This window comes from Pseudorca crassidens, chromosome 19 (assembly GCF_039906515.1).
Source record: "Pseudorca crassidens isolate mPseCra1 chromosome 19, mPseCra1.hap1, whole genome shotgun sequence".
In the NCBI taxonomy this organism is placed as follows: Eukaryota; Metazoa; Chordata; class Mammalia; order Artiodactyla; family Delphinidae; genus Pseudorca; species Pseudorca crassidens.
In genome coordinates, this window is record NC_090314.1 from 3,529,940 (window position 1) to 3,551,987 (window position 22,048).

Sequence of the window (22,048 nt, forward strand, 5' to 3'; positions counted from 1 at the left end):
GGGCAGGGCTTTCCTAGCCAAGCTTAGGATGCATGTCCCCATTGTCCAGAAATGTATCACACAGCCCCACATCATGGCTCGGGAGGACTCGTTTTGGGCACCGTAACCACAAACCCAGGAGAAGTCCCCACTTTGGCCTAAGACAGCAGGGAGCGAGAGCTCATGCCAAGGACACCTTCAGAGATCAGCCACGTGTCTGAAGTTGGAGAGTAGTTTAGCTCTGTCATGACCCTGAACTCAAGAAGATTTTAGAGGTGAGCACACTGACACCCAGGGGCTTAAGGAGTTGGCCCACAGGTACAGAGAATACCTGACGTTGACTTCCCCCTCGGATACGATGTTTATTCCTGGCACTAATACCCTTCGGCAATCCCCGCTCGTGTTGAAGTTGAGACAGCCTCCCACCCCCACCCCCACAGTTAGCACAGCGTGTGTCATCCAGAAGATGATAAGTGATAATATAATTATGATAGTAATTAAGTGTTCAGTTATTAGGCCCTCGCAATTTCTTTGTTTCTGCGTCCTTAGGGCGGGCTCAGGGCCTCTCCCCTGTAGGCATCTGCGCAGGTGGGAACCCTGGGCCCTTCCCCTCGGATTCTCCACGCTCGCGGGCCCAGGGTCTGACACCTGCAGGTGCCCGGCAGGTGCTGTCCCCTCTTCGCGAGGCCTTATTTATCTCAAGTCTTCTTGTACTGGTTGCTTTTGGACCCTCTTTGTAACGTGAATAGAAATAAGATGTTATTCCTGAAGTACGCCTATTTCTGACTATTGAAAATTTTAGCTGTCTCAGGCACAGCCAAATCCAGGCCAACCCGGACCCTCCAGCCGCCTGTTGCCTAGTAACGACCGCCCTGGCCCCGCCCCGCGCCCTGGCCCCGCCCCACGCCCTGGTCCCCGCCCCGCGCCCTGGCGCGCGATCTCACAGCCTCCCTCCAGGTCCCGCCCCCGCGGCGCACAGTGGTGACGTACAGAGTCCGAGACACTTCCGGCGCGCTCGGCCGCCGGCCCCGTTAACCGGCTCCGTGGGTCCCGGGCGCCATGGCTTCTGTGGGGGTGTCTGTCGGCCGGCAGGCCGAGGATGCGCTGCAGCCACCCACAGAGCCGCCGCTGCCCGAGACGAAGCCGCTGCCGCCTCCGCAGCCGCCGCCGCCGGTCTCCGCGCCGCAGCCGCAACCGCCGCCGAGGCCTCCGTCACCGGCCGGCGTGAAGGCGGAGGAGAACTGCTCCTTCCTCCCACTGGTTCACAACATCATCAAATGGTAAGGCTCGAGGGGGGTCAGCCCGCAAGACCCCCGCTGCCAGTCACGTTTCCGAGCTCCGGGGGCGCCCCGCGGTACAAAGGAGGAGGCCGACCCGGAGGGGAGCGGCCTCGCCGAGACCACCCCCAGTCGTCCCAAGAGTTCAGCAGATTCTGGCCCTGGGAGTTGCCAGGCCCCGTGCTGGCAGGCCCCGCTACGGTCAGACCACTCGTGTGCAGCCTGGTGGCCTGAAGCCAGTCAGGCTTCTCTGAGCCTCTTTTCTCACCTGTCATTAGGGGTATAGTACTCACTTCGGCGTCTTTCCCAACAGATCCAACAGATGTGTATCATATTACGTGTGTGGCACACTGCTAAGTGCTGTGGGGTGTACAGGTGAAAGGGCAGACTTTTCACCCCCACGTTGGTAACCAGTTAGAAGGGAAAACGTCGTGAGAGAGAATAACCCATAATGCAAAGAGATTATAGGGGTGATGATGGGAACATTACAGGAAACGGGTGCTGGCCGTCTGCCAGCGCTTACGGTGCCCTAACATGGTGTCACGGGGTGATTGTCTCCTTTTGGCCAGTCTTCAGGTTACCTAACTTTTCAAACTGACCCTTAGAAGAAACACACACACACACACACACACACACACACACCCAAAATCTTCCCAATCCCCACATTTGCCCAAATTATTTTTTTACCGTTATTTATGATAAACAAAGTGTAAACCCCTGGGCTTAAAATTTTTATTCAGCCATTAAAAACCAAAACAAAGTAAATTACAACAGAGTTACTTTTACAGTAACATTCAGGTGAACATCAGTTGTGGTCCTGGATGTTTTGCTGAAATGGAATTGCTACTCACAACATGAAAATATTGTTATTGGCCCAGCTTGTTTGTTTGTTTGTTTTTGTGGTACGCGGGCCTCTCACTGTTGTGGCCTCTCCCGTTGTGGAGCACAGGCTCCGGACGCGCAGGCTCAGCGGCCATGGCTCACGGGCCCAGCCGCTTCGAGGCATGTGGGATCTTCCCGGACCGGGGCACGAACCCGCGTCCCCTGCATCGACAGGCGGACTCTCAACCACTGCGCCACCAGGGAAGCCCCCAGCTGGGTTTTGCTTTTTTTATTTTTTGGTTGGGTTGGGTCTTCGTTGCTGCACGCGGGCCTTCTCTAGTTGCTGTGAGCGGGGGCCACTCTTCGTTGTGGTGCGTAGGCTTCTTATTGCAGTGGCTTCTCGTTGCAGAGCACGGGCTTCTAGGCACGCAGGCTTCAGTAGTTGTGGCGTGCGGGCTCAGTAGTTGTGGCGCATGGGCCTAGTTGCTCCGCGGCATGTGGGATCTTCCTGGACCAGGGATTGAACCCGTGTTCCCTGCATTGGCAGGCGGATTATTAACCACTGCGTCATCAGGGAAGTCCCTCCACCGCTTTTTAAACAGCTGCAAAGCATTTGTTCTCACAGTAGACTTTGACTTCATCTGGCTTCACTTGGTGCGAACATACTGTTTATCGAGTAAGGCAGACCGGTCTGTCCTCATGAGCCTGTGATCATCAAGTAGCACTTCTAGGCTGCAGTGACATAGCAAACACAAACGCAAATGCAGACCTTGCAATCCCAGGGCAATGCTTGATTATAAAAGCGTTATCCAGATCAACCCAAATATACTTATTCTGGTTTTAGGGAAAATATGGAAAAATGAAAATACATGGTGTATATTCTTGCACGCTGATAGAGCAGTTGGGTTGGGCTGGACTCAGAGATCGAGAAGTAACGTACACGAGAGAGAACATGGGCTTTGAAGTCAGAGAGCCTTGAATTCGGGTCTGCCCGCTGACGCTTGCTTGCCTTGTAATCTTAGTAAATACGTAGCCTTTCTAGACCTTAATTTTTTTATCTCTAATATGTGAATAATAATAATAATGAACTTCAAATGGTGGGTTCAGATGATAGCTTTATGATGTACTGACCTTGGTGAAGCAGCTGCTCTGAGCCTCTTTTTCTCTTGTGAACGGGGACTAGTGATACTTAAGTCATAAGGTTGTTGTGAGGAGTCTCAAGAGCATCCTCCTGTGAAAGGTGGCGGGTTGGCCACACGTGTTTGTTCCCTCTGAAAGCACAGTGAAGACTGGTTTTAAAGCATAAAACCGAAGAGGACGGGAGAGGAGATGATTGCCACAAAGCGATGGCCAAGGGCCAGTCCACCTCCCAGTGCCAGGAGCAGCCCGGAGCAGCTGCCTTTGGCCGTGGCCCCCTCCAAATCCCAGGAGATGGCACTGCCAGGGACCCCTGGTGAAGGGGGACTTAGAGCAGGAGGATTACCTGAAAGGCCGTTTGGACATGGACCCCCTCAGTCCGCTCCCCGATGCAAGCACGCAGTGACGACCCTTCCACCTCAGCAGACAAGTAAAGGCGCACACTTTCCCAAGGTTGTTTTTAGGAAAGAGTCAGCTGGAGAGTGTCTGGACTAGGGGACACCAGGCGCACTGCAGGACCTGAGGGAAGGGAGCCGTCCTGAGGAGAGGGCTGAGAGCAAGTCCACAGACTGGGTGTTGAGACCCAGCCCCCGCCTTCACCACCCCCACCCCGGGCTTCTAGACTGGCAGCCAAAGAAAACAGACTCTCCCGGGTGTCCGATCCCGACACACAACCCCAGAGACATTGAACTTAGTTCATTGTAAGAAAGTAGATCATCACTCATACTCAAGAGTTTCCACTCAGCCTTTTAGTGTTTCACTGTTTGGGTTTTTAGTATTCTTCAGTATTTATTTATACCCCATTTTTTTACTAAGGGATATAAAACAGTTATATTTTCTGTTGCCTTCAGCTTCCCGCTCCCCATCTGATCCAAATTGTAATAATCAGCATTTTCCTTATTGTAAGGTTACATCTTTTTCTTCCTTCACTCAGCATGGTGGAAGCAGTGTATTATACATGTAACCCAAATAGTGTTTACTCTTAAATCTTAAATATGTGGTTGGACAGCCAAAGCCACTAAGCATGAGAAGAAAACCCCAAGTAGGGGCTTCCCTGGTGGCGCAGTGGTTGAGAGTCTGCCTGCCGATGCAGGGGACACGGGTTCGTGCCCCGGTCCGGGAGGATCCCACATGCCGCGGAGCGGCTGGTCCCGTGAGCCGTGGCCGCTGAGCCTGCGCGTCCGGAGCCTGTGCTCCGCAACGGGAGAGGCCACAACAGTGAGAGGCCCGCGTACCGCAAAAAAAAAAAAAAAGAAAGAAAACCCCAAGTAAAAAGGACGGGACTGAGCAGCAGAGTGGAAATCCAATGCGCACAGAGAGAAGGGAGGTGCTGTGAGCCTGAGGAAAGGCTGGGATCTGATTTTAAACACTGTGTCTCGGCATTTGTTTGAGCTGCTAGGCTACTGAGGGTCAGGGCAGTGAGGGGGAGGAGGCCTCGTGGAGCCTGGAAGGGTCAGAAGGCTTGTTGGGGGAGATGCCAGCTGCATGTCTAGAAGTATGAAAGGGAGGGGAGGTGGGTGGGGTAGGACAGGCTGCCGAGAAACATCCCTGACCCGTGGGGGGTCCGCGGTTGGTTTGGTGGAGCTGGAGCATAAATCCAATGTAGGGAGGGAGTCGTGGTTGTCAGGCTGGTCTCACTTAGTGGAATTACCCGTCACCACGGGTACTTAAACCTTTGCAGGTCCCCCCGGGCGTGTTGGACGTGGCAGAGGAGGGTTGGGGGGCCTCACGCTGGGTCGGCCTTCACCTTCATTTGGGGCGCGAGGCTGGAGCTGGCCCAGGGGTCATCGAGGCCGGTCAGCAGGACCCCAAGCCCGCAGGGCCTCTTCCCACACATGTGCCGGTTCCAGTCCGCCCAGCAACCCACCAGCCGCGGCCTGGCCTTGGGTCCTGATGGCCAGGAGGTGACCCCACGACTCACCTGCAGCAGCTCTGCCCTTCCTTGTCTTCTTCTTTGCTGAATCCAAGTGAAAAGGCCAAGTGCCCAGATAGGGATTGTTGGTAGGCTGTTTGAAGGAATTCTCTCTTGGGAGGAGAGCACGGAGCCCAGGAGGTCGGAGACTGTTTGTGGGTGGTCCTGAGGTTGTGCGTACACACACATGCACACAAACACAGAGTGTGAACTTGCCTGGGAGCCGAGGAGCCATCTGAAGTTTTTGAGCTCAGGCCTGGGTTTTGTAAAGCTAGATGGGACAGAGGGTTTTAGAAGGGGGAAAGGACTGGGTCCACAGGAATAGTGGGAAGAGGTGCAGGGGTGCCCTGAGGGGGGTGGCAGGTGGAGTGGCTGTGCTGGCAGGGGGCGGGGGGCGGTGGGGCACACGGCACACAGGGGTATAGGTGTGGGATGTCATTGCCGTTTGGATTGCAGGCGATCAGTTGCAAATACGCGCATACCTATCAACAGCCAAGTCATCTAGCCGTATAATCGTGTACATCTTAGCACGGACAGACACCCAAGGTGCATTCTACATGAAGAAAGCGAGAATCAGAACCGTGTGTGGAGTGTGGCCACATTTGTCAAAACAAACTGAAAAGTATGTGTGTGTTTGTGTGCTACTGACTATCTTAAAGCGATGTTAACAGAGCTTACCTGGGACAAGGGATTAGAGGGACTTCCCTTTTGTAAGCCTTGGTTGTCTGTCATTAAACATTCTTTTCCCTCAAGCCCTGTAACTGTCGTAACTTAAAGGCCCTACTATTTTAGAAAGATGCCAGCCACTGACGTTAGTGTGGGGAGAAGACTGGTCCCAGGGCCGGTCGGCGAGGAGGACATTGGGGGTGTGGGGACATGGGGCCGAGGGGGTCGGAGGTTTTGAGGAGGAAGAAATAGTTTCCCATTTCTTTCCCGAGTCGGATGCCACCAAGAGATCAAAGAAATGCCTCTCGGATTTGGGAGGACGTGACTTCAGTGACCTGGTGGTTCCTTCTGCTTCTGAGTCACCAGTGGACACACCTGCCCAGCTGACGCCAGTTTGCACCTGCAAGTGAAGCATCGTTCTTAGGCTTACCCGCTAGAACTGTGTGGTGTGCCCGAGCCCGTGTCTCCCACCGGGCGCCACCACGCATCACCCGGGCCTGCCCAGAGGACCGGCAGGAAGTGGCCCGTCACTCGAGCCACGCGGTGGTGTCCTGAGCGCCCTCACCTTGCCCTGGTTTGTGGATTTTGTGCTTCTCCACCCAGCCTGGTCTCCTTTGTTTCCTTCTGAGTCAGGTGCCGACCAGCACTGGCCACAGAGGCGGGCCCCCTGGAGCTCCCGCTTGCTCTCTGGTACCCAGGCCATCTCTTCTCTCGGCTGGAGTCAGGGTCCCGCTGCCTCCGCCTCAGGCAGCCTGAGAAGCTTGCGCAGCCGCCTCCCAGCTCAGCTTCCCTCCGGGTGGGCTTTATAAATAGCTCCTAATTTCCTCCCCTCCCTTTTTTTTTTTTTGCATTTTTTTATTGAAGTCTAGTTGATTTACAATGTTGTGTTGATTTCTGCTGTACAGCAAGGTGATTCAGTTACACATATATGTACATTTTTTTAATATTCTTTTCCATTATGGTTTATCATAGGATACTGGATATAGTTCTCTGTATTATACAGTAGGACCCTGTTATTTACCTAATTTTTATTTTATATATTTTTGTTTGTTTTTACCTTGTCCTTTGAGACTTGTGTGATGTAAATCAGTTTTCTTAAAACTATATTTTAATTTCAAAACTCCCTTGGGACTTAAATTCGTAACGATGTGTTAGCACATATGCCATCCAAGTGGAATGATTTCAGAAGCCCAAGTGGTGTCTGTCCAGGGTTGTAGATCTGAGCTGAGACATAAAAGAATTAGAATATAAGGTGCTCCCTCGAAGCTGGGGTAAGGTGTACCACTGATGGTGTGTGCAAATTGAGGGCCTCAGATGGCAAGAGGAGATGTTTGGTTGGCCATTCATTCCCTAGAATAAACTATTGATTCTCCAAATCTTGCTTCCAAGTTCAAGCTATTGATAAATAGTGAGCAGGCCTGGTGCATCTCATTTGTCAGGAATGAGCTGTAACCGGCGGATCGCCAGGAAAGATGGATATTCTGTCTGCGTAAGCAGAGAAATGATTAATAAGAAACATGAACTGGCACCATCTGGGTTGAAATTTCCCATCAGGGATGAACGTTTATTAAAAAAAATAAACGATCATTGACAGTTTTCCCCTCTCACGCTACTCAGTGAGTGACTTTGAAAACAGCCTGTGAATCAGCTTTTAGATTTTAGTCTCAACTGCCTTGTTTTCAAAAGCTCATCCATCCATCTACTAACTTTTAAAAAATTTATAGGAGCAACTGACAGGCCGTTTCTTTGATCGTAGGTGAAGGTTTTTGTTCTTGTTGTTTGCTTTTAATTTAGTCATGACAGGGAGCATGGATCTCTGGGCAGCTAGTAATAGCTGTGAGGTGAAGAGTACGATCCTGCCTTTAAAATGAGCGTGACCGGAAGGCGAGGAATTTACACGAGTGTGGTGGGAGAGGACGGGTACCTGCTGAAAATTTTCCAGTAGCTTGTAACTAGTTTAAAATTTATGAATAGCTCTGTGGAAATTAGGATGTAAACAGGTTCAAGCATCTGAACATCAGCTAAAATTATCTTTTGCTCGTTGATAGTCTCCTGATTGGCCTGGAATGTCTCAAATTAGAAATGTGGTATTTCAGCAAGTGTTACTTGCTGTTTGTTACATGACATTGGTAAGAGTTTTTCATTCATTCAGCAGACACTTAGGAACTTATTTGCCAGGCGTCCACTCTTTCAGCAAATGTTGCCTCAGTGTGTGCAGCGCCCATGGCCCGGGCTGGGGAAGCAGCTCTGCGGGAGGGCTCAGCGTCCGGCGGGCACCTGCTGGGGGCTGGGGTGCCGCCTGCACTACGGCTGCACAGGCAAGAACCCGCCCCGTCCCCCGGGCGCACAGCCCAGCCCAGCCGGGGACACAGGCGACAGGCATTCTGACGTGGGGATGCGAGGATGGAGCTGTCTGGGCTGATGGTGCTAACACCTGCCCTCTGCCTCCGCAGCATGGATAAGGACAGCCCTGATGTCCAGCAGGACCTGAACGCCCTCAGGACCAAGTTCCAGGAGATGCGCAAGGTGGTCGGCGCCATGCCTGGCATCCACCTGAGCCCCGAGCGGCAGCAGCAGCAGCTGCACCGCCTCCGCGAGCAGGTCCGGACCAAGAACGAGCTCCTGCAGAAGTACAAGAGCCTGTGCATGTTCGAGATCCCCAAGGAGTAGATGAGCTGGCCTCCGGCACGAGGCGGGCACGGGCCTCCTGTCTTCCAGCCCTGTGGAGGGGGTCTCTGGTACTGCCTGCTTAGCTGAACGTGGCCCTGACTGCGGAGCGGTGTGCGTGCTGGCCTCCCTGGGCGTCCTTGTATACTGTCCCCACGGTCCAGATGCATAATGACTGTGTGCGTGCTGCCGGATGGAGGAGGGCTCCTGAGGCCGGAGGGGCGGGGCCGCGGCACGGCCTTCAGGCTGGGCTGGCAGATCCCGGGGAAGGGAGGCGGCTGCCCTCTGCCCGTCCCCTCCGCTCCCGGCCCAGGTGGTGGGTATCCAGGTAGCCAGTGTTGAGTGAGCAGCAGGGTGCGTGGAGTCCACTGGACAGTTAGGCCTGCACTCACATGGCAAGGGTTTAGGATAGAAAAAGGCCTTGGGAGAACGGCACGCTTCCTAAAGACTTGAGGGTGGCTTTTTGCTCTGGAATATTTGTTTCCTTCTGTGTTTGAGGGGTGGGTGTCACCATCCGTGGGCTGCCCACCCAGGGCCCTGCCGGCAGCCCCGCCTCCAGGTTTCTGCCTCCCACGTGTGGGTGGGTGGCAGAGGCTCTTGCTCCTCTGTCCCTTGTCACCTTCAGGCAGCTCGTTTAGCCATTTCATGCCCAAGAATGGCCAGACCGCCTCAGGCCACGTGGTCTCCAGGTGAACAGACCCCTTCCAGCTTCTCAGAGTCCTGTTCCTGGTTTAGCGCGGCTTCCCCTCTGGCCTCACTGCGCGCAAACAGGCGGCCATGATGTGCTCTCCGCTCAGAGCCCCTCGGGGTGGGGAGAACTCACCTGGCAGTCGTGCGGCCAAGGCCTGGTTCATAGATGCTTATAAACACCTTTGTTTCACCTAGACGGACGTTGTGTTAGTGTGACCAGACTGAGGTAAGAGCATCTCTTTCCTTCGCCTCTGAAGGATGCGGGACAAACGGGCTTATAACCTGTGCTGACCGAGTCGGGGGCTTAACAGCTGCCTGCCAGTTGGCAGGAATGTAGGTTGAAGATGTTTTGAGCAGGGGTTCTGTCCATGTCAGGCGTGCAGGGGGGTGTCAGGTTTCAGCGGCCTTGCCCAGAGGCGCAGGCTCTGAATTTAAGTGGGTGTCACCTGTTAGTCCAGCTCTACCATGGGGCTGTTATCAACTGAATCAGTTATTTTCTTGACGTTTCAGAGTAGTGTGTGGGCCGGTTTTAAGGCTCCGACCAAATACTGTGGGACACGAAGCTCAGAAACACCAGGCGGCCGGGCTCTCCCGGAAGGCTGCGGCGGACACGGGCTCCTCATGGGCCTCTCCTGTGCTCCAGAGTTGTGACTTGTGGCACTTTTCAAGCGTGTGATTAAAAGAACTTGTGCTCTGCTGTCAGGATGTCTTGGGTTTGTACTGAGAAATTCACAGTAGGACCTCCCCTTTGGATAGTGGAGAGGAAAACCTCTGCTTTGCTCGGAGGAGACAGAAGGAACTGTGGGCACCTCCACTCTGTGCCCCCGCGCCAGCCCCCAGCACACACGGCCACATCAGCTAGACCAACGTGAACATGGGCTGACCCTCCCGGGAGTGGCATCCATCCCCAGGGTGCAGCTGGCCCGGGGGCCCCCGGGGCTGCCATTCCTCCTCTCAGAGGTGGGTTGGGCCCTGGTGGGGGGCAGTCCCCCAGAACGGTTGAAAGCCCTCCCCGGGACAGCATTGACACCTCACTTGGATGCCTGTTGGTGGGCACCATGTAAGACGTCGCCCGTGGCCCTCACAGCAACCCCAAGCAGAGGCGTCTGCTCTCTATTTCACGGGCGGAGAATTTGGGGCTTGGCAGGCGTCACTTGCCCCAGGCGTGCACAGTTACTAGTGGCGGAGAGAGCTGGGTCCCGAGTTGGGACTGGGTGCCCTCAACTGCTGGGAGAGGGGGTGCTGGACCCCACATGGGTGCCGAGCGCTTCCTGGAGCCGGAGGGGCAGGGGCCGCTCATTGTGACTGGATCCAGGTGGCTACGTGGCAGAGCCTGAAGCCGACTCAGGATGAGGGTCCTGCACAGAAGAGGGCCCGAGGGACCCCTTGAACCGTCTGCGGGTTCCAGGTTTGGTGACGCTTTGTTGCCCTGGGCCCGTGCTGAGTATAGGACGGCGCCGGCCGGTCCCGGAGGCCCTTGGGGCTGGGCTAGTGGGCAACCTAGGCAGGTAAACAGCTGGAAAGGTGCATCTCTAGGAAGGACGCTGAAGTGCTTTGTTTTTGTCCTGGCGTTCTGAGGAGTGGCTCCCCAAGCGGAAAGGCATCCAGTCAGCTGGAGCTTTTGTGGAGCCTTTTCTCCCAGGAGGGCTGGAGCTGTGTTCAGAAAGCCAGGATTATTTTCCAGCTCTGGGGAAGGGGAGTCTAATTCCACAGAAGTTGAAACCCGCCTCTCCCTTCTCACCCTTCCCCCTTCCCCCTATTTCTAAAAGCAGAGGAAGCATGGTTTTCCATTTTAAGTTATTTTATTTTACATTAAAAAACCAGTAACAAGACTAACTTCAAAGGTAACGTTTTGTTCACGTCAGGTGGTGACACCAGAACTACCATACAGTGCAAGTTCTCTGTTTTGCTTTGTGCAGTTGCACACACATGTAAACAAGGCACTCCCTAGACCGGACCCCGCCCTCAGTTTCAGGCCAGCTGTCATGGCAACCCCCAATCACAGATAATGCCCCGTTTTGTCCTGGCCCTCCAGCTGGCAGGACCCATTTCTGAAAGCCCAGTGGTGGCTGATTAACTCCCATTCCCACCCCCATTCTTAGGTCTTTGTGAGAAACAAGGCAAATTCAACCTCTGCTGGGCGGGTGGGGCTAGCGGGCGCCTACGGGGGATCGGACGTGGGGGAAGCCCGGGCTCAGCTAGCTCTCTTTCCTTCCGGAGCAGATAATGGTCCCTTCTCGGTTTCTTTGAGTCTCCCCAGTGAACAGGCTGGAGTGCTGGGAAGGAAGACGCCCGTCCGCGCTCGCGCGCACGCGGCTCGGGACGCACGGCCCGGACACTTGACTCTTGGACAAGAGGGTCTTCTGAGGCTCTGCGTCCGCGCGGGGCGGGAGTTCCTAGCTGATAACGCAGCGTTCCTTGTCCTTGGTCTGGCCGCCGCCGCTGGCCTTCTCGCGGATGTACATGAGATCGCTGTGCACGCTTGGCCTGCGCGCCCAGGGCGCCAAGATGCCGAAGGCGTCGTCCTGGTCGCCGCCCGCTCGCCGCAGCCTCTTGCCCCGCAGCGCCTTCTTGTGCAGCGCCTCGCAGTGCTGCGCCGATACCCGGCGGTGCAGGTCCGGGCTCATCTCGCGCGGCAGGTTGGCCATGGCGAAGAGCGCGTGGAACATCTGGTCCAGGCGGCTGTTCCTCTTGGCCGAGATCTCGAAGTAGGCGCAGCGCTGGGGGTCGGCGCCCACCAGCTGCTCGATCTCGCGCTGCTCCACCTCGCGGTAGAAGTCCCGGTCCCCTTTGTTGCCACAGATGACCAGGGGCACGTCCACGTTCTCCTTGGTTTTGTTCTTGAGGCAAGATTTGGTGTCGAGGATCTGCCGCTTGAGCCTCTGCACCTCCTCGAAGGAGTCGCGGTTGTCCAGGCTGAACACCAGGATGAACACGTCTCCTACGGGGAGCAGAAAAGGAGAGGGTGAGGGCAGCCGCCAGGGGACAACTTAAGCGGGCTGACTTCGGGGCCTCCCGACGCCGGGGCTCCGGCCGCCGCGAGGGTCGCGCCGAACTCTCCGCGGCCGCGCCTCCAGCCCAGGCGTCCGGGGACGAGGGGTCCCCGGCACTGCGGCGGCGCGCTCCCTCCCCTGCCCGCTGCCCGGCCGTCCCGGCTCACCAGTGAGGATGGAGAGGCGCCGCATGGCGGGGAAGGGGTGGTTGCCGGACGTGTCGAGGATGTCGAGCTGGTAGATCTCGCCGCGGATGCAGTAAAACTTGCGGTGGAAGTCCTCGATGGTGGGCGTGTAGGCGTCCTCGAAGCGGCCAGTGAGGAAGCGCGACACGATGGCCGTCTTGCCCACCTTGGACGAGCCAAGGACCACCATGCGGTAGCAGTTCTTGGCCGGGATACTCAGTTCCGAGTCGCTCTGGCACATCTTCTTGATCATCGCGGCCAATTTCATTGAGCAGAGGGACCGCGGGGGCGGGCGCGGGGCCGCGAGACGAGTCGACTGTGGCTGGGGGAACGGGGCAGAGCGGCGCGGCTCGAGCTCGGGACGAAACCTCTGCCTCTCAGCGTCCGGCGACTGCCCTTATATGCAGCCCGCGTGGCCGCCCCGCCCCGCGCCCGCCCAGCCTCTGCGCGTCACGGTGCGCACGCTCGCGGGCCCCACCGCGCGCTCCCTCCACCTCCGCGGGCCGCTGCCCGTTCCCGCCCGCGGGGCTCGGGAAGGAAACGGTACAGGGTCTGCCTGCGGCTACGGGCGCGCGGACCCTTCGCTTCTCCGCTGCGCGGGGCTCAGCGGCCCTAAGGGCGTCGGGGACACAGTCCCGGCTGTGCCTCTGGCCTAGGGCAAAGAACCCCCCACTCCCCTGCCACCGCAGCACTCACACGCGCACACACTCACTTTCTTTGGGACGCAGCTTCGCCAGAGAATAACGACACTGGGCAGCGTGATGGCATGTGCTTGCCTGGTGCTAGGCACCGCGTCCGGGCTCCGCCCATCTTCTCGCCAGCTCTGCGAACTGGCCCAGCGTAGGCCCCTTCGCGTCCCAGGCGGGTTTTGCTCCCGGGCGGGCGTGCCAGCGCGAGGTGGGCGCCTCGCGCTCCGGCCGCCAGAGTGCAGCAGAGGCCCCGCCGCCGGAACGGGGAGCCGTGAGTGCCACGCTCAGGGCTGGAGTCAGCGCAGCCAGAGCGTCCCGACCCCGCGTTCTACTGCAGGCTGAGCTCCTTTCTCCCAACCAAAGATCCGCTGGATCCTGGCAGGGGTTTTCAGCCAGAGGCTGTCCCGTCATCTTCCTGTCGGAGACTGGAAGGACCAGAGGTTTGCCCTTAGTCAGTCTGAGGCCAATGTCCCCTCCCCTCCCCATAGCATTTTGTGCCTCTGGAGTCCCGTGGGCCAACATTCCCATTTTTATAGTTGGGGGAGCTGGTCTCGAAGCCAGAGTGAGCCTGAATGCTGTGTGGGCATCACAGCAGTCTCCGGCCTTCTCTGGACCTCGGGTTCCTCTTCTGGAAGATGGCGGTCTGGCTCTGACTGGCTGAGAACTTGCGAACAGTGTAGGGGCAGGACCTAGTAATAACAACAATAGCAAATGACCCACGAGGCTGCAGGACAAGCCGGGGGGTGGGGGCAGCAGGTAGATCAGTAACCAGGAGTGGGCTGCTGCCGAAAGGCTGGGGAAGAGGCTGCCGGAGCTGGCCAGCTCTGGCCTGGAGCTCATGGAAAAGCCATCGCTCCCCGTGGTGACAGGCGAGGCACTCTGATTTGGGAGAAAGCCAGGGCTGTTAGCTGTTGCCACCCACCCATCCACGCATCCACGCAGGTCGGAGCTGTGGGCAATGCTGGGGTGCCAGCCCGCACCCCTAGCTGTTTACACAGGGCCTCTAGACTCTCATGGGCTTCTCGGCCAGCCCTCTATGACGAGGATTCCAGCAGAATCTCACACCCTCTGCAGGGGGGCCAGGAGAGTGTTTATTCCACGTATTCCATGCCAGGCATTGTTCTTAAGTCCTTCCTCGTGGCACCCGTGAGGGGTGGGAACTATTACTCTCTCCATTTTACAGGTAGAGAAACTGAGGCAAGGGAAGTGACTTGCCCAGGGCCCACAGCTAGTAACTGCAGGGTCCAGGGTTTGAACACAGCTCTCCCTGGGGTGGTCAGTGGGCCAGGACCCAGCCTAGGGTCAGAGCCTCCCTCCCCCGACCCCAGGTCCGGCCCCTTCCAGCTGGTGACAGTGGTGGGTACTGAGCCCAGCCTGGGTTCTCAACCTTCGATTCCTGGCACCTGGGCCCATCCCCACCCACAGATGCCGGGTTCTAAGACTTGTTCTCCCAGGTCAGCCAAGTTCATTAGGCCCTGAGCACACCTGTCGTTCTTTCCCCAAAGTGTGCCCCCTCCCTCCCACCACTGCATTAGTTCTAGGTTGTCCAGGTTTACGATGTTACCAGTGATCTCTCTTCCTATGCTTGAGCGCCTGCCTGTATCATTTTCTTGCAATGAAGCGATTTTCCAGCTCAGAGTGGAATGGGGAACCCAAACGTTGGGGGTGGGCTGGGGTCGGACAGCTGGACCCCAAGGCAGGAAGTGTCCACCACAGCCTGGTCTGCTGGCACAGAGTGGTTTAGAAGGTTCTTGAAAGCCGTATTGAGGAGTGCCGGGCAGGCCACGTCAGGGGGCGTGTGGATGGATGCTGTGCTGAGCGCCAGCCTGCCGCTCGAGCCCACCCCCAGCAGCTCCTCGCCCAGAGGGTCCTGTGTCACCCCGGCCCACAGCCACACCTGACGAAGAGGGCAGGGCTGAACGGAGCTGGGTTTCCCCTCTGACCTCGCTTCCTCGGCAGTTCCCTCCTCAGCTGCGGGCTGCTCCCATCACAGCTGACCCTCCCCACTCCGGGCCCACCCCTCACGGCGGCGTGACCCGCGGGTCAGAGGCCCAGAGGTGCTTGGTCTTGCCCTGACAGAGGGAGGGCTTAGGCCATGGGGGCCAGCATGTCCTTGAAGGCTAGGGAGGATGTGTGTGCAGCGGTGCCCGCGGAGGGGTGAGCTTCCTGTCCCTGAAGGTGAGCAGAGGCGTTGGGTAAGATAAGCCTCTGTGCCTCCTGTGGCCCCTCGAGCCCGGAGACCTCTGGAGCCCAGACACCAAAGGGCACCCTTGAGGCGCTCCATGGCGGGGTGGGGGCCCAGCAGCTCCGGTGCCCAGGGCGGGCACGGCTGTGGCAGCCACTTCACAGGTGAGAACGCCAGGCTCAGGGCCAGGCGCACACAGAGTACACCCGTCTGCCATCCTGAAGGGAGGAAAGGCGAGTTCTGTGCCCTTGGAGGGCTGGGGGCTGTGCAAGGGAGGCCGGGCCCAAATGCGGGTCCTGCCCCGTCCCTGTGGCTCTGTGGTCTGGCCCGGCAACCGGCCCCGGATGGCCCCACAGCTGCTCCTTGTGGCCACACGAGGTCCACGAGGGATTAGCAGAGAAATGTCAGTACCCAGAGACACCAGGTTCAGCAGGGGGATGGGGGAGGGCCCAGTGCTTCCGACCCAGGAAGCCGAGGCAGGGCCGGTCCCGCTGGCCCCCCCCAAGGGGCAGAAGTGGGGTGAGGCTGGTGGCACAGGAGGCCCAAAGGCCTGGGCAGTCCCCCCAATTCGGCGTGGATGGTGGCGCCGCTCCTGGCTCACGGACCCCCTCCCAGACCCCAGCCTGCCCCTCCCTGGCCTGGACAGACAGAGACCAAGGAGGAGCTGGGGTCAGGCGCCTTTATTGGTCAGGATGTGGTGGGTGGCGGGGGCTCTGGGGCCACACGGCACCTTCCAGGCCCCCAAGCCACGTTTCCAAGGCACTGGACGGCCCAGGCCAGGCACCGCTCTCCCCCTCCCCTCGAGGGGCGTGTGCTCGGGGCAAGCCCGAGGTGGGGACCCCCACGGAGTGGCCGCGGTCCGTCAGCTCCTCTTGTGGGCCTGGGAGGCTTTCTGCCGGTAGATCTCAGCGGTGAAGGGCCTGCGGGGGTGGGAGAGAGGCTCACTCAGCTGGCGTCGAGGTTGACGCTGCCACCCAGGCCCCCCACCCGGCGTGGACAGGGTGAGGGGTCCATGTGGGAGCAGGAGGGTCCAGCACCACCTGCCCGGCACCCGGGCCACCCTGTGCCCGCTCTCAGCTGCTCGTCTGCCACCCTGACGGTGACTCGGCGTGGCCAGCTGCCCAGGCCCCAGGAAAGGCCTTGGAGGGAGAGGCAGGGCTGGTGCAGGTGACGCGGATGGTACACGGCAGCCCTGGCCCGAGACGGCGCCTACTCACTCCTCGTACAGGATGGCGACCGTGTAGGTGAGCGCCACCACCGTGGTCAGCAGCAGGCCGGCAGGGCTGGCGTGCCTGCGGGGAAACGCGGGTCAGGGGCAGGCCCGGGTCCAGCCTTCTCTCGGACCGGGGTTCCACGGTCCAGGCCCTGACCCGGGGACTAGCTCGCCACTGCCCGTCCAGGCCTGGCTCCTTGTCCACAGGCCTCCAGCCCCAGTCAGGAGCTCAGAACAGTGATGTGGGGAGGACGGAATGGCTGGCCTCCCCAAATCACTTGAGTGGTCAGCGTGTCTTCTGCACAGGAGGCTGTCCCGGGGCAAAAAACGCTCTCCTTGCCCACCAGAGGTGATGTTCTCAGGCTATTTTCTAGAAGTGGGTCCAGGGCCGCCAAAGCCAGGCGGAGCGTCCCTTGGGCCCCTTCACGGGCTCTCTCCTGGTGACTGCTGTGGGGGCTGAGCCCCTGCATAGACAGTCGGGGAGGAGAGAGGTGGGTGAGCTGGCTGGTGGAGCCCAGGAGCCAGAGGGGAACGTGAGCCCCAGGCCAGGGGCCCCGAGGTACAGGGGCTCGAAGACACACGAATACCCTTTGGGGACCCTCTGCCCTGCCCACTCCCCTCCCGCTGGGACATCACACTGTCCATCTGGGGGCTCCAGCAACAGTGAAGGGTAAGTGTCCCCTACGAAACCGCCAACTCCCGTTCCATGGGCTCCATTCAAATCAAGCTTGAGAGGCGGACTGGGCCGCTTGGCCCTCGGCACTGCCACGTGGAGATGCCAAGGCCACAGATGCTTTGGGGCTGAAATGAGATCTGCCCTCCTGAGGCTCTGCTCACTGGCCCTGGTGCTGTTTCCTGAGTGGGCAGGGCTTCCCCCGCACAGCCAGGCAGCCCAGGTGCTGGGGAGGGGCAGGCTGGACCCCCCAGGGGACCTCAGGGCCAGGGCTCTGTGGCCAGTGTATCCCTAAGGCTGACGGCCCCTGCCTGGGAAGCAGAGTTAACTAGGCTCTACGGAGGCGAGGGTCGGGGCAGCCAGTGCCTGGTCAGCCCCGACATGGGCCCTTCTCCGTTCCGTCCACGTGAAGTTTCCCACCTTCCAAGACCTGTCGCACCTAACAACCTATGTGGAGATGATCATCCCACACTGCAGATGAGGAAACTGAGGTCCACAGTGACCCACATGCCAGAGCCCAGGCCTGGCCCCGAGCTTAGGGCAGGTGGGGTTGGTCCCAGGGACCTGGCTGTGCATACTGGGGAGGGCGCGTCTCACTCGGGCTGACAGGCCCAGAGACAGAAGGCCCGGTTCCTGGTGCCCCCAGAATCTTGCTGCTCTGGGCCTTCTGGGGCTCCCACACACCTGCTTGCTTGGGTACCCGGAAGGCCCACCCGTGGGGCTGCAGGTCGGGGACAGATGGGCTGCGGAAGGCCTGGGGCAGCCCTGCTGGGTCAGCGTCTGGCGCCCCGGGTAATGGCTTGTCTCTAATGAGCTCTCAGACAGAGGGCTCCATCCCCAGCACAGCCGAGGCCCCCTCCTCATCACCGCATGGCTGCTGTCCTCCTGAGGGGTCTGTGGGAGCCTGGCCCCCCTAGGATCCCTCACGTGTTCCTGAGAGCCTGGCCTGACAGCGCTGAGGAGGCAGCGACCTCTCACTTCTGGGTGCCAGGCACTGCTGGGGCACAGAGAGGACCCAGTGTGTGGCTCTGCCCTTGGAGGCCCCGTCTGAGCACAGAGAAAGAACGTGAGTGTGTGTGAGTGTGTGTGTGTGTGTGTGTTGGGGGGCATGTGGTCGGGGAGGACTTCCTGGAGGAGGGGACATCTCCAGTTGGGTTTGGAAAGACCCAAGTGGGAGGGAACATTGGGTGTGCTAGCAGGGCAGGCTGCAGGGGGACCTGCATGGGGTTCACCCTGCCAGTCTCATGTGGGAGATGCTCTGGGGAGTGGGTAAGTCAGGGATGTGAAGCCTGCCCCACTGGATCCCACTGCCTGAGTCCAGGTGAAAGGGGCCAGGCTGAAGGCAGGTGGGCAGGGGCTGCCTGGTCTGAAGTGGGACTGGGGTTGGGGGGTGTCCCACAGACCCACACATGCCCCTCTAGCTCCTCGTCACTCAAAGCCCAGTGATTGGATCCCGGGCCACCCCCGAAGGTGGGGCTGGGAGGGGACGTCTCGCTCGCTCCAGGCCTTCCACCATTGATTCATTCCTTTGGGTCCTGTCGCCCTTCTGGTCTCTGGGAGCACTGGTAACCTTCTAGGTAAGTGGTTTTCAAGCAGAACACTTTCTACAAAAACAACTTTCTATGGAAGAAGTCCTCATCCAGAAAATGGACGAACGGGAGCTGCTCTGGGGGGCGAGCGGCGTGATGCCCTGTGCCAGCCTCTTTGACGGCGGGCTGCTTGCTGGCATCCACAGCTGGCGACGCAGACGGAGGTCGGCTCGGGGCCTCATCCGCAGGGCGCGGATCCCTGAGCCTGGCCGTGGGCAGGGAGCCTCCCAGCCCAAACGTTCCAGCACCGAGTCAGCAGCCTGCAGGCCCCGGGCCAAGAACAGCTTTTACAATTTTAATTGTTTTAAAAAATCAAAAGAATATTTTGTGACTCGTGAAAATTACGGGAAATTCTAATTTCAGTGTCCATGAACAAGGCAGTGGGGCCCCCAGCCACGGCCATTCCTTCACCTGCCTGCAGCCCGGGGACCTCCCACTCTTGTAATAGGGAGTTTACCGACCCCAGTTCTAGGAAGGGGACCCTGACCAGTGCCCTGGGCTCCACGGTGGCACGAGAGCTGACCCATCGCCCAGGAGGCACAGAGGGAGCCCGGGACTTACATGATGGCCCAGCCCAGGTAGTTGGCTGTGCTGCCCCAGTACATGGGGTTGTCCAGGACGCTGAATGGGAACGTGGTCACTCTGGTCTCCTTCAGGATCCCGAAGTAGTCGCCTGTGCACAGGGTGGGCAGGACGGGGTGGGGGGGGAGTCACACCCTGGCCACCCCATCCCAGGCGAAGGGGCCTGGGGTCCCCAGGGGCCGCAGCACTGTGAGTCTCCACGCCCACCTGCTCCTGCCTCTGTGCCTTTGCACACGCCGTTACCCCTGCCTGGGGTGCCTATTGCCCGCTCCCTGCACACCTCTCCTCTGCCATCTCCCTCAGCTCACATCCCCTCCTGTAGACCCTTCCCCCCACACTGTCCAAGGCAGGCCTGCCTGCTATTCACCGTCTCTGCCTCCATCTCCGCCCTCCGCCCCCCACCAGGCTGCCCCCCACCCCGGGCCCCACCAGCCGGCCTGGAGCCGCTCACAGGGGAGCGTGTGGCCGCCCCGAGAAGCCTCCCTTAGAGGCATGAGACACAGGCAGTGTCCGGCGCAGCACTGCTCACTAAGGCCCCCTCTCCCCGATGTCCCTTGAGCTCCAGGCACAAGTAGGGCAGAAGGAGTGGCAGCGGCGTCATCGCTGTCTGGGGACAGTGTCTCGGGGCCGGGGAGCCGCGGGAACCTTTCTTCCCGGTGGCACAGAGACCAGCTTTGGGGTGACTCACGGAGGGAAGCGGCCGCCGTGCCCTACATCCCAGAGTCTGTGGGCCCCTTGAGTTTCCACACCGTTTCTCCGCGGCAGCAGCTGGTATCTGGGCCCTTCCCCCTCCCTCCTCCAGACCCTGTGCTGCCCCCGCCTGCTGCCCTCTGCTGTGGGGCTGCTCACCCCGGCTCTCCTGACCTGAGGCGACAGCACCACCCTTCCCTCCCCCTCCATGAGGCCCACACCGTGGTCCCCACCTCCTCCCTGCCCCCTAGCCCAGCTCGGACCCACCGGTCGCCTCCTCGTTGCTGGGAGACCACGCCTGTGGCCCCCTTCTCCCCGGGAGTGACACCTCAGTCCCCTGCATGGCTCTCGGGACACGTGCGACGTGGCCCCCGGCTGGCCTTCCACTCTGGCCCCACTGGCCCTTGCACACCAGCCACCCTGCCCTCCCGCCCGCAGCCCTGCACCCCACCCCTCCGGGTTCCGCCTGCACCTGCACACCCTCCTCTAGCACCGGGCTCCCTCCAGCTGCTGCCAGGTCCTCGCCCAAGTGCTGGTCCCCAGAGGATGACAAGTCTCATTTGCCTTCCGAGGGTCTTCTGTGGGACCCCTGCTGCAGCCCGCAGAGCCCCAGGCCGCCCCAGGCACTGCAGGGAATGGAGGCCAAGACTCCACAGCTGGCTGGGGCGAGGGGAGGACGACCCAGGAGCCCCTGACCAGGCCGTCAGAGCCGGGTCACCTCCCTGTGCCCCGTGTACCCGGAGGGCACTCTCTGCGGCAGTGGCCCCCTCCCCCTCCCCCAGTCCCGGGGCTGCCCTGGCCCCTGCAGCCCCCACCCCGCCCCCGGGCTGCTCCCCTTCCCGAGCTTCCAAGCTGCTGGGAGTTGACGTCAGGAGGACATCCAGCCAGGCCAGCACTGGGCTCCCAGCCCCAAAGCACCGGAGCCGCAGGCAGTGGGGAAAGCAGAAGGCGCAGCGCCCCCCATGGGTTGCCAGCTCCGGCTCGCAGCCCGCACACAGCGAACAGAAATCCCGCCCTTCCTGGCGGCCAAGCAGCTGGATGGGGTTTGAGAGCCCGGCCTCCCAAACGGAGCAGGGCAGACCAAGGCCTGGGGGAGCAAAGGCGGCCTGGAGCTGGTGGTAGCCGGGCCCCGGCCCCCCGCCCTGGGGGTCTTACCTAGGAAGGTCCCTGTGAAGCCCAGAGCCAGGAAACTGGAAAGGACAAACACGCCGCCCACTCCCAGGAGTGCCAGGCCCATGCGGTAGGCCAAGGGGTTGTCCAGGCTCTGCATCCTGGGCTGGCTCAGCATGGCCTGCGTGAAGCTGCGGGGCAGGGGACGGGAGAGACAGGTCACTGCTGTGCAGAGGGGCCACCCTGCCCCTCCCGCCCCCACCCCCTGGGGTCCCCAGAGTAGCCGGGCCAGGAGTGTCGAACTCGGTGCAAGGCGGGTGCCGAAAGCGAGTGAAGTGGGCTGCAGGGGGGCCGCCCGAACTACATTCAGCCCGTGGAGAACAGCGGCGCCTCCTGCCCCGAGCATCTCCCTGGCCCCAGCCCACGCCAGGCAGAAGGGGTCCCAGTACGTGTTCAGTAGCCAGAGGAAAAGCAGCCCCCTCCCCTCGCCTCCCCTCCCCGCAAAGGAAGAAGGGGGGCAGGGAGAGAGGGAGAAGTGTCTGTTTGAACAGCAAACAGGACGCCGTGGGCAGAGGCCTGCATGGTGACCTGTCAAACAGTGGCACACATGTGTCAGGGCACACCTGGCCACCGGTCACGCTGCCCACACCCCCTGCTCTCCACCCACCCCTCCTGCTGCCCGGGCTCAGGGTCACCCTGCAGCTCCAGGCTGAGCCGCTGGGATTGGCTCAGGGCCGCGCACACGCAGTGTTGTGCTAGGTGGCCGAGCCGTGCCCCCCTCCCCACCCCCAGCTCCGAGAGACCAGCAGCCTCCGCCCCTCCCCCCTCCTGTCTGCAGGCAGTGGAGTGGGAGGGGCCGGGCGTGGGCAGCAGGTGGGCCCTGGCCCAGCAGAGCCCACCTGCAGGCCCCTGGCTCCTTGGCCACCAGAGTGCTAGGGACCACGCGGCAGAGCGAGTGTGCGTGAGTGGGGTGGGGGAGGCGCTCAGGC

General features: G+C 59.9%; 3 protein-coding genes across 5 annotated transcripts in view; 1 reads left to right on the top strand and 2 right to left on the bottom strand.

Moving 5' to 3' along the window:
* Positions 1-966: 966 nt before the first annotated feature.
* Positions 967-9,852, top strand: MED9 (mediator complex subunit 9). 3 transcript variants are annotated; one of them, XM_067715918.1, is made up of 3 exons: positions 967-1,259; positions 8,247-8,394; positions 9,661-9,852. In XM_067715918.1, the coding sequence occupies exons 1-3, from the start codon at positions 1,039-1,041 to the stop codon at positions 9,799-9,801; spliced, it is 510 nt and encodes a 169-aa protein (XP_067572019.1). In that variant the 5' UTR covers positions 967-1,038; the 3' UTR covers positions 9,802-9,852. The 3 variants fall into 3 exon arrangements, with proteins under 3 accessions (XP_067572019.1, XP_067572021.1, XP_067572020.1); XM_067715920.1 differs by having other exon boundaries at positions 8,247-9,852; XM_067715919.1 differs by lacking the exons at positions 8,247-8,394; positions 9,661-9,852 and adding an exon at positions 4,897-5,491.
* Positions 9,853-11,411: 1,559 nt separating this feature from the next.
* RASD1 (ras related dexamethasone induced 1) lies at positions 11,412-15,734 on the bottom strand. Its single transcript, XM_067715916.1, has 3 exons — positions 13,041-15,734; positions 12,311-12,650; positions 11,412-12,091 (listed from the first exon to the last, which is right to left on the bottom strand). Exons 2-3 carry the CDS (start codon positions 12,594-12,596, stop codon positions 11,547-11,549), a joined length of 831 nt encoding a protein of 276 aa, XP_067572017.1. The 5' UTR covers positions 12,597-12,650; positions 13,041-15,734; the 3' UTR covers positions 11,412-11,546.
* A 133-nt stretch (positions 15,735-15,867) lies between these two features.
* The window catches only part of PEMT (phosphatidylethanolamine N-methyltransferase), a 47,335-nt gene continuing 41,154 nt past the window's right edge, over positions 15,868-22,048 (bottom strand). The window contains exons 4-7 of the mRNA XM_067715917.1: positions 21,105-21,250; positions 19,239-19,350; positions 16,420-16,494; positions 15,868-16,122 (exon numbers count right to left, since the gene is read on the bottom strand). Of these exons, the coding sequence (XP_067572018.1) occupies positions 16,065-16,122; positions 16,420-16,494; positions 19,239-19,350; positions 21,105-21,250 (391 nt within the window). The 3' untranslated portion in view covers positions 15,868-16,064. The remainder of the gene's footprint in view (positions 16,123-16,419; positions 16,495-19,238; positions 19,351-21,104; positions 21,251-22,048) is intronic.